This window comes from Colossoma macropomum, unplaced genomic scaffold (genome assembly GCF_904425465.1).
Source record: "Colossoma macropomum unplaced genomic scaffold, Colossoma_macropomum, whole genome shotgun sequence".
Classification (NCBI taxonomy): Eukaryota; Metazoa; Chordata; class Actinopteri; order Characiformes; family Serrasalmidae; genus Colossoma; species Colossoma macropomum.
In genome coordinates this window covers 8,313,950-8,324,767 of record NW_023494806.1, presented here as the reverse complement: position 1 = coordinate 8,324,767, position 10,818 = coordinate 8,313,950, and the positions used below count along the sequence as shown (strand labels likewise).

The following is a 10,818-nucleotide window of genomic DNA, read 5'->3' as shown; positions in this document are numbered from 1 at the left end:
TCATCAGCTATAGATTTAGCTGCTTCTTAAATATGCGGCATTTTGAATAGGAGGCATTCTCCATTCATCATCACATCAACAGAGAGTTTTAGCATCACATTAGAATCATACATATATCTGCAACAGCACTGCTTTTACGTCCTAAAGGCACAGAAACAGGCTGTGTAATTCCAAGTTATGGGGGGTGGGGGGTGGAAAATGGTCATGTAAAATGAGCATAATATGGGCTATATGTTTTTTTGGGATATAAAAGTGAACTTCACAATTGGATAAAACAGCAGAAAATGGGCATATTGACTCTGTGTGAGCCAGAGGTCAGCAAAGGTGCCTTAAACTTAAACTGAAGTGCAATTTTGATGAAATAATGATGTGAAGTAACTTATAGAACTGCAGCTATTTTAGCACATTCAGCATTTATACCTGTCAGAATGGAAACTGAAGGGTCTTTTATAGGGTCTTTTTCGATGCACTCTTTATCCAGAATACATACAATGATAAAGATCAAAAATCAGAGACATGAGCAACAGTAAAGCAGAACAAGTGCTCTCTCTCTCTCTCTCTCTCTCTCTCTCTCTCTCTCACACACACACACACACACACACAAATTAGTAACTAAATAACTAAAAAAGTAAAAAGTACACATCCATCAAATATGTACTTGAGGAAATTTTAACATATCCATTAAAATTGTACTTGAGAAAAAGGTTCGTCCATCCAAAAAGTACAGATCCATCAAAATTTTACTTAAAAATTCACTGTATCCATCCACACAGTTCTACTTGAGAAACTTAACAAATCCCTCAAATTTTTACTTAAAAAATAAATCCATTAGAATTTAACTTGAAAATCTTACCAAATCATACATTTTTACCTGAAGACTTTTAATATATAAAAGAATAACTGGACCCGCTCTGTGATGTTGTATATTAACCCCACCGCGCGCTGAGACCTTTACTGACACCCCCAGCGCGGCGGACTCACCGACTTTCTTTTATTGGAAATAAATAATTGACCTTGGCTTCAAAGGGAGGAGCAGGCTGTGACGTGGTGTGCTAAGTGCGCATGCGCAAACACGGTACCTCAGGGCGTACTAAGGTGCTGTGGGCTGCGGTGAGACTGGAACGCACACAGACACGCGCGCGCACACCCCACCACACCTTTCTGATGAGCAGAGCAGCGCGATGTGTACATCTGAACACACACCGTCTGAAGGTAAGCCGCGACCCCCCGAGCTCAGAGCTGCGGGTGAATGTGGTTTTAATGAAATAGCGCTGTGATGAGCTGATGGTGGTCTCTGTGTGTGTGTTAGCCTGTGTGCGCGGATGAGCTGATGGTGGTCTCTGTGTGTGTGTTAGCCTGTGTGCGCCGATGAGCTGATTGTGGTCTCTGTGTGTTTTAGCCTGTCCGCGCGGATGTGCTGATGGTGGTCTGTGTGTGTGTGGTAGCCTGTGCACGCGGATGAGCTGATGGTGGTCTTTGTGTATCTGTCTGATTTCTCTTTCCTCCTCAGAACAGGAAGAGCTGATCGGAGAGTTGAAGCCCTCTCGGCCCGCGCGCCTCTACGGCTCTGCGGGCTGCGAAACGTGGAGCGCGTGCTTCTCCCCGGATGGCTCGCGCTTCGCCTGGTCCCTGGGCCACGGCACCGTCAGAGTGCTGCCCTGGCCACTGCCCTGCGACCAGTAAGCCCCTTTCAGCTCTCCTCTGTAATACACACACAGGAGATGGTTCCTCAGGGGTTCTAGCAGTATTTCTGTTCAGAACCATGAGCTCTGTATAGAACCATTTCATGCTTGAATGGTCCCTGCATGGTGAAATGGATCCTCAGATTGGATATGGTTCTATATGACACCAAAAAGGGTTCTTCTACTGTTACAAGCTTACAAGTCATCCTAATAGCAGAACCCATTTTGGTGCCTTATAGAACCATTTTCAAAAATGTTCTATATAGAACCACACATTCTCTATCAATCTAAAGAACCATTTCATCAGGCAAAGAACCACTTAAGCATGAGCATTTTTATAAGTGTACCTCCTCATAATATATTTGGATTAGCTTTGTTTGTAAGAATATTACATCACTGTCAGAACAAAACCTTGTATCTGCGTTTTTGTTGATGCTATGATGCTTTGAACCATTGTTGGTCAACTGTTGGTCAGTTCAACATGAAAATGATGACACAATGTAAAGAGCACCTGGCGTGACCAAACCAGGTGCTCTTTACATTGTGTGATCATTTTCATGTTGAATTGACCAGCAGTTGACCAACAGTGGTTCAAAACAGCTTGCACTGTTAGTAATAAAGGTTCTGTGCAGGTACATTTTTCATTCATCAAGGTACAAACAATGTAAATGTTCCCTCAAAGGTAAAATAGTGGTTTTAAGGTCCAATTGTGTACCTTAAATATGTATTTTTCCAGGTGAAAAGTACATATTTGTACCTTTTTATAACCTAATGTTTTAAAACGGAGCAATAAAATAAAAGCCTGGAGATGAGACGGGGTGTGTGGAGTCAATACAGCTTAGAAAATATAATTTCAATGGATTATGGTACAGTTATGTTCCCTGACTAAAGGCACTGAGATGTACCCTTGAGGGTCCCACCCCAGTGACAGGAGAGGAACTGCCCCAGTGACAGTTCTGTACCCTTTTTTCTGAGAGTGTGGAACAAAACCTCCTTCATTCATGTAAAAAAAATCTTTACATTAACTTACACTGAATGTTAAGAACGTCTCTCTTGTCCTGTGAATCATTTTTTATCATTCAAAACATTTTGCAGAAATAAGGTTTTGTTCTGACTGCAAATGTAAATCAGTTCATAATGCTAAAAAACTGTTGTTGACCAGAACCAAACATATTGATTGTGATAATCTGACATTCTTCATCTACTCTGAATGGTTCAAAGATCATACGTACCCTGGAATTTGACTTGATGACATAACATTTAGGAATTACATGATTGAGCCTGTAAGGAAACCGAGGCAAAACCAGAATGAACAGGATATACAAATTGTGTTTCTATGGAAACCTCTCCCTCCAGGCGGAGGAGAAAAACATAGACGTCTTACAAAAATCTTCTGTCTCTGGCAGCAGTATGTCCAAATATTGACTTACTATGTCAAAGTAATGACTTAGTATCTCGTAATATTGACTTATTATTTTAATAACAGTCTTGCTAATTTGATAACTCATTACTTCACACAGTATTGCAAAATCTCAAGAAAATAACTTTACTCATTATTTTAAGATCCTAAGTCAATAATAAGAAAGTCATTATTTTGAGATACTAAGTCAATATTTTGAGAAGTGATTATTTCAAAGTTGATAGTTTGACCTACAGCTGCCAGGGAAGGACAGACGAATGGACTCCCCTATGTTTCCCCATTGTATAGTAGAAAGACATCAAAATCATGGTGATGTTTATATATTCATGCTGAAGGTCTGCACTCAAGTTTATTGTTTTGCATCCAGGTTCATTACTGGTGACAGTTATAATACTAAGCGTTATGAGCTTTATGCTGAAGTTGTATGGCCCTCTCTAACTGTGAGGCATGATAGGCACTGGATTTTATTTATTTATAAAGCCCTTATCACAGCCACCGTGCTTCACACCAATGTTGACTTTTCATAATGACCTTATCAGACTACTGTGGTTGGATTGTATTGCAGGTCCCACTTGTTCAGGTTCAGGTCTCTAATGAACAAGCTGAGAGTGAGAGTGGCTCCCAAATCTTCTTATGGAATTTCCCTGTTCAGCATACTGTGGGTTTTTTTGCGCCCAACACACCTGAACTAGCTAATGAGCTCATTATCACACCCTCCCTGCATTATAGTGGATGAATAAGAGCAGAACAGGACAGCTCCAGGGCTGGGATTCAGATCCACTGTGAAAAAAACACTGAGAGGCATTAAGAATCGACAGGGGAACCTACTCCTACTTGAGGTGTTCATATGAATCAACAGTAAATAATTGTAATGAGAGTAATGTTAACCAGTCTTTTAAAAGGCCCATATCTTTGATGTTTTTTTTTCCATGAGGTTCACTTCGAAAGTTTGTTTTTGGGTTTATGTACCAAAAATAATCCATTTTAACATGACCATGCAGAGTAAACTGCTGTAGACTGAATAGGTGGCTGTACAGTATGTGAATTCATTCATTCATTCATTCATATTTCCATGTATGGAGCATATGGACTAGAGGGTGAACAATACGTTTTTGAAACGTGTATATATATATATATATATATAAACCTTATGTAAACATATGCAGTTGGATGCTTCTCCTGGTCAAATTACGTTTTGTTGATTTTCTAAATGAAAAGTTTAATGCGCAATTAAAGGCTGGAGCCTATCCCAGCTGTCATTGGGCGGAAGGCAGGATACACCCTGGACAGGTCGCCAGCCCATCGCAAGGGAGACAAACAGACATGTACATTCACACACACACTCACACCTAGGGGCAATTTTAGCATGTCCAATTGGCCTGACTGCATGTTTTTTGGACTGTGGGAGGAAACGGGAGGAAACCTACTCAGACACGGGGAGAACATGCAAACTCCACACAGAAACGACCCTGGCCGCCCGGCCGGGAATTGAACCCAGGCCATTCTAGCTGTGAGGCAACAGCGCTACCCACTGTGCCACCGCGCTGCCCTGAATTGAACATATTAAATATTTTATGTTTAATGTTTGTTCCAGTATGCTAAATACATAGAACTTGAGGGTTAAGAGAGTGTGTTAACAAAATTCAAACACCCCTGATCATTTTTCACTCACAAAAGTGTAATTTGACCAGGGGTGTCAAATTTTGACGAAACACTGAAGTCACAGTCTGTTATTTGGTCCATGTCTTGCAGCCCTTTGCTGAATAATGTTGCTGTACATACCATGTTCTGCTCTCCTTACAGTCATGCAGAGGATTCTGCTAACAGTGAAGAAAGAGTGCTACAGTGTGACCACACCGTATGGGGGATGGCATTTGGACCTCAAATGGCCAATCGGGCGAGAGCTGCAGAGCGCTGTGGGGCTGCAGAAGGACTGCTCTTAGCAACAGGCCTCAATAATGGAGTGATCAAGGTGTGGCTCATCTCCACTGGTAAGACTGAGAGTGGTCACAGTAGTGTTAAAGGACTTTGAACTCGTTTGCACTTCAGACAGTTTGGAGTGGTTATGTAATTGTGATTTTGAACTGCTCAGCAAGCACAAACATTGCACATACACAACATCTTCCTCAGTCCACTTAACCAATAGTTTTCTGTTTTTACTTTCAGGACAGATACTGCTAAATCTAACTGGACACCAGTCTGTGGTGAGAGATTTGGCATTCGCTCCAAACGGAAGTCTCACTCTTGTGTCAGCCTCCAGGGACAAAACTCTGCGAGTCTGGGATCTGGCCAAGAAAGGTTACAGCGTATATCTTTATTGTGAAATGCTTTGAAGTGGCCGCAATCTTGTAAGGAGCCAATGTGGCTGTCAATGAGGCCTGTAATTGATCTGTCCATGCTCCATGCTGTATCAATCAGATGTTTATCCTTAAAAACCTCAGTTTCACGGTAAAAGAACTACACTAATCATGTGACTGTTCACATGCATGTACCGGTCTGTGCAGACGTCAGAAATCACCCTTCCTTCAGCATTTTGTGTGTATATATGTGTATATACATATACATACATACACACATATTTTACTTACTATGTACATTCTGCCTTTATTATGGCTTCTTCAAAGAAACCTCCAAAGTTCAGTCTTAGAAGCTGGTTGCATTTTCTGCTTCTGACAGTCTAAGTAATCCCATTCAGTGATGTTGAGGTCTGGACTCTGGGGTGGTCAGTCCAATGCTCTGAGAACACCAGCAGCTTCTTTGTTTGGTTTGCAAATTTTCTTGAGTTTATTTCCTTTTCTCAGTGAGGCTCTTGACAGCTATATATCCTTTCAGTCGTCTTCTCACAATGGAAGGATGGACAGAAACACCTGTGTTTTTTTTTTTAGATCTGAAGCATATCTTATAGGGACAGTTTTATGGTCTTGCATGGATGTTAGGCGTCTCCTTTTCTCTGTCTTTTAATCATATTTTGAACCTTCCTTATGTGAGTGGATTTATCTTGTATCAAATCCCCTCAAAAATCTCTTGAAACATTTAATGTCTTGTGATCTTGAAATTAAATACATGAAAGGTGGTCTTTGTCATTGACACAGTACTGTAACACAAATATTTGAAATGAAGAACACACTTTAAATTTGGGTACAATTTTGACTGAGCTGTGCATTACAGTTTCACATTTGGTTGAATGGGCTCTTTGTCAATGTTCTGTATGGTTGCGATGTGAGAGCACATTTCGCGGTGGAGCATGGATAGGCCAGCTATTGCTTATGGTTTGTGTCTCTACAGTTGCACAATTGTATGTTGTTTCTAGGACATCAGCAGACTTCTGAGATGATGACCTCTGAGCATGTAGTCATCCAAGTTTAGTTTCCTTTCTCAACTGAATGCTTTCGTCTTACAGGAACACCATCCCATGTGCTGACTGGGCCAAACAACTGGGTGTTCAAATGTTCCATTTCTCCTGATAGCAGCATGATTGCTTCAGTCTGTAACCTCGATTCAGTGAGTATCTTTACTGATCATTGACTGGTCATTATGTTCAATAGTCATACAGGGCTGTGTTCCTGTAATAGAGCTGAGGCTGCTGTAAAGTTGAAGTCTGTTATGTCAGTTTGCCAGCTATGAGCAGAAGGTTCTTTTTTGCAGTTTTAGGCTTCTTGAGCACAATTCGAACTGGATTCCCAGAGGATGTACTACAATGTAATTTGTGCATGATTTGACTGGAATTGGTCCTGAACATTTGTGTAATTTCCCCAAATTCCCAGAGATAGCCCAGATTGACAGATTATAGCCCAGATGTCACATCACATTAGCATTACATCACAGGATTTTTGGAGCAGGTTCTGTTCTTCACTCCACAGTTACTACTGTCAGGCTATAAGGACTACACACACTGCAGATTCATACTGGATTAAAAGCACTCCACAATTATTACTGTCAGACTGTAAAACTACACACACTGCAGATCCATACTGGATTAAAACCACTCCCCAATTATTACTACCAGACTGTAAAAACTACACACACTGCAGATCCATACTGGCTTAAAATCACTCTACAATTATTACTACCAGACTGTAAACAGACATATTAAAGATCCATACTAAATTAAAATGAAAACTCCACATTTATTACTGTCACTTTAATTCCAGAACATTACCAGGAAAACTAATCTAGCTCCATCAGGGCTTTAAACAGAAATCCTGGGCACGTGAGATAAACTTAGAACATCCTGTAATGTTGTGTGTCTGGAAAAACATGACTGTGTTTCTTTATCTACTGTTGCATTTGTGAAAGATCTAGAAGAATCCAGTAGTGTTGCAACATGCCCAAACAATCTTTTAGCTGATGACTAACAACTTGTATTGTACTGTGTGTCTTTGTGTGAACTTCAAGCAGCATGCTCCTTAACTTTCACTGCAATTTAACAGCAAATACATCCCAGAGACACAATGTAACAGCCCAAGCAGACCAGTCTTTAAAAAAAAAACACAGTACAGTTCTATTTAATAAAAGAAATATACCTTAGTTTAATTTTATTTATCGTGCTTTAAGCAAAGTATTTAAATCAAATTTAAATAATTATCTGATCATTTCTGACTGAATTCTGTGCTCTGTTCCTACAGAAAGCTTATCTATGGAGCATACGATCCTACACCTTCATCCGAAACCTGAAATATGATCACGAGCGGACCATGATAACATGCGATTTCTCTATGGATGGAGCGCTGCTCGCGATTGGTTCTTTTCATGCTGCGACAGGCTGGTGGCTGGACTTATGGGACCCCTACACTGCTGAACAGCTGACTAGAGTGGAGTAAGTGGACCAGTCAGCATACTTCATTTACTCAAGAGTATGATCCAAGTGCCTGACAATTGGTCCCGTCACATTGTGACGTCTACATTAGAAGGGGCAATATGACCCTCAGCCATGGAAACCCATTTCATGAAGCTCTCAACGCACGCTTCTTGCGCTGATGTCTCTTTTAGAGGTAGTATGGAATTCGGTATTGAGTGATGCAACAGAGGATAGCCAATTTTTGTACTTCAACACTGGGCGGCCCGCTGTGCGAGTTTGCATGGTCTACTGCTTCTTGGCTAAGCTGTTGTTGCTCCTTCCATTTCACAATAATGGCACTTGCAGTTGACTGGTGTAGAAACTTCCTATGACAGTACAATGTTTAGTCACTGAGCTCTTCAGCATGTGCCATTCTACTGCCAGTGTTTGTCTATGGTGATCGCTGTGTTTGAGTTCATACACTTGTTAGTACAGGGTGTGGCTGAAACACTTGAACTCAGTAATTGGAAGGAGTGTCTACATACTTTTGGCCATATACCGAACATGCCAGCCAGTTTTAGATGGGCCTAGCAATCAAACTGGTGGGAAGCCCTTCTCTTAGAACCAGAATGTTTGTAGAATATATAGTGTGGTTTATGAAATACTGTATATGTAATGTATTTGCCCATTTTACTGTTTATTCCAGGGACTGTGATATATGTGTATACAGAACTGACAATCTACTGGCAGCATTGAGTTTCTCTCCTGTAACCCTTCAGCTGGCTTTCAAAGACTACAGGTGAGACAGTAATGTGGCATCGCTGTTATGAGAAAAAGAAAAACATTGTGTGGAGATTTTTTTAGACCATTTTAACCACCGTCAGATGGCCATTATCTTACATTAAAAGTCAGTTTAGGATATTTGTGTAGGTTTACATACTATAAAGTGGTTAAGTCATATCTTTCTCACCTGACCATTTTCTAACCTCTCTTCACGCCATAGAATTAAACCGGCTGTTTTTCGTTACTGTATCTGACAGATTTATGAAAATTAAATCAACTGGCTGCCCTGCATTGTGCCTCAGCCTTAAACACTTCAACATGAATGTGTGGATTTATGTAAATGCATTGTTTTTTGGGACACCACTAAAACACTTCTTTCAAAATGGTACATTAAAAAACAAAAAAATTAACATATCAGATTCTTTTATTTCAAAAAAGTGAGGACAATAATATTTTTCATAGTACAGGCTTTTTAAAACAATTTTCTCCTTATTCTATAAAGTTACTGTTTCTAAGATTCAAGGTTTTCTTAAGATCAACGATCAGCCATATTGTTTGAATTCAAAATGAGTCGAATGACTAGTTTCAACACGTTGACATGCTCGAACATGCCTTTAGAATTACATAATCAACAGGTCAACGTTGGCCAGGCACTGTCCCTTTCCTTTTCACCAAAGATTTCCTGCCTTTGTGTAACAGGGCGTTACAGATTTGGGACGTGGAACAAGATAAACTGGTCTTGGAGGTGGATCACAACCGAGTCAGCGGGCTGTGCTGTGCCTTCCACCCACAAGGCAGCGCCATTGCTACTGGGTAATCAGTGAACTTTCAACTGGCACCATAACTTACGCCACCACACATTCCTAAGCCTTTTACAATTTGTATTATAAATAGAGGACAGTTGTGAGTAACGCTGTGAGAATTTAGCCTTTACCATATGATTCTTTTCATGGGCAGCTGTAAGAAATGTCTGACCAATCATGATGTGAAGAGAAACAGCAGTCATATCAAATAAAATCTCTTCCCAACTGATTTATTTTTAGTCTTTACATATTCTGGTTTTAAAGTATTAGCAATGAACAGATGGACAGATATTTTTACTACCATGCCATGACAGTGAAAATGGTTTTCGGTGCAACAGACCTCACAACTGTACAGTACATAACACAAGTGGCAATAGAAGTATGTCAATCCATCCATCACCAATACTTTTAAAAGCAGAATTTAGTTTGAATTTCATTCTAGGGACTTAATCAGGCCTGAAATCTTGGTCCAAACCCAAATAACCCAATTTTTTAAAATAAATCTATAGCTCACGCTAAATGAGTAGGGTAAATGTACTTAAACCACAGAATTGTTCCCACCTGGGTGCTCTTAGGTGTGTGTAGATTCTGTTCTTACCTAATAACAAATCTCAAATAAGAAAACATTGCTGAATGTCAGAAACTTTGTGAAAACTGGATAATTGAGTTAAGCCCTTAAAATCCCAGGCTTATTACATACTATTGGCTTATTATTCAGTAGCTACACAGACTGCAATGCAAACTTGCTGGGTTATTCTTAGGTTAAAGAAGTGTGTAGTAAAACTTTGGGTCCTGGCCATTTAAGTGGATATAATTGAATTAAGAACAACTGGTGAATGAGGACCAATATTACTTGCTCTTTAACTGGCCGAACTGGCATTTTCAAATTTTAAATCTGTTCCCTGCCAATCCCAATCTTGCCCGATTCCGAGTGCATCCCTATTAAAAACGGTTTTAAGGTAATGAAAGTAGAGAAGTAGTTTGTAAGGGTAGGTTGTGAGAACCTGTTTTGAAATGTCAGGCTCAAACATTTCATGCCATGTTTCATTCCAGGTGTCGAGATGGGCACGTGAAGTTTTGGAGGGTCCCTCGTCTAGTTCCGAGTCTGCAGCACCTGTGTCGGACTGTCCTAAGGTACTCCGTGTCTACTTTCCAAGTGAGGGCCTTGCCTCTCCCCAAGAAAACTCTGGAATTCCTCACCTACAGGAACATTTCTAAGAAAAAGATCCTGCGCTGCAGTGAACACTACAGCTTATGAACACTGGCACCCGTCCACTGCCACCACACGGATACTTTACCAGCTAGAACAGATTTGCTTTCATTTTAAAGCTTGAACAAGACAGAAAAGGGAAG

At 40.4% G+C, this 10,818-nt stretch overlaps 1 protein-coding gene across 2 annotated transcripts; it reads left to right on the top strand.

Annotated features, from left to right (window-relative positions):
- Nucleotides 1-1,110: 1,110 nt before the first annotated feature.
- On the top strand, nt 1,111-10,758 carry wsb2 (WD repeat and SOCS box containing 2). Of its 2 annotated transcripts, none has more exons than XM_036598811.1 (9): nt 1,111-1,212; nt 1,516-1,679; nt 4,906-5,093; nt 5,269-5,400; nt 6,503-6,603; nt 7,728-7,918; nt 8,586-8,678; nt 9,362-9,475; nt 10,519-10,758. In XM_036598811.1, the coding sequence occupies exons 1-9, from the start codon at nt 1,165-1,167 to the stop codon at nt 10,721-10,723; spliced, it is 1,236 nt and encodes a 411-aa protein (XP_036454704.1). In that variant the 5' UTR covers nt 1,111-1,164; the 3' UTR covers nt 10,724-10,758. The 2 variants fall into 2 exon arrangements, with proteins under 2 accessions (XP_036454704.1, XP_036454705.1); XM_036598812.1 differs by having other exon boundaries at nt 1,511-1,679.
- The last annotated feature ends 60 nt before the right edge of the window (nt 10,759-10,818 follow it).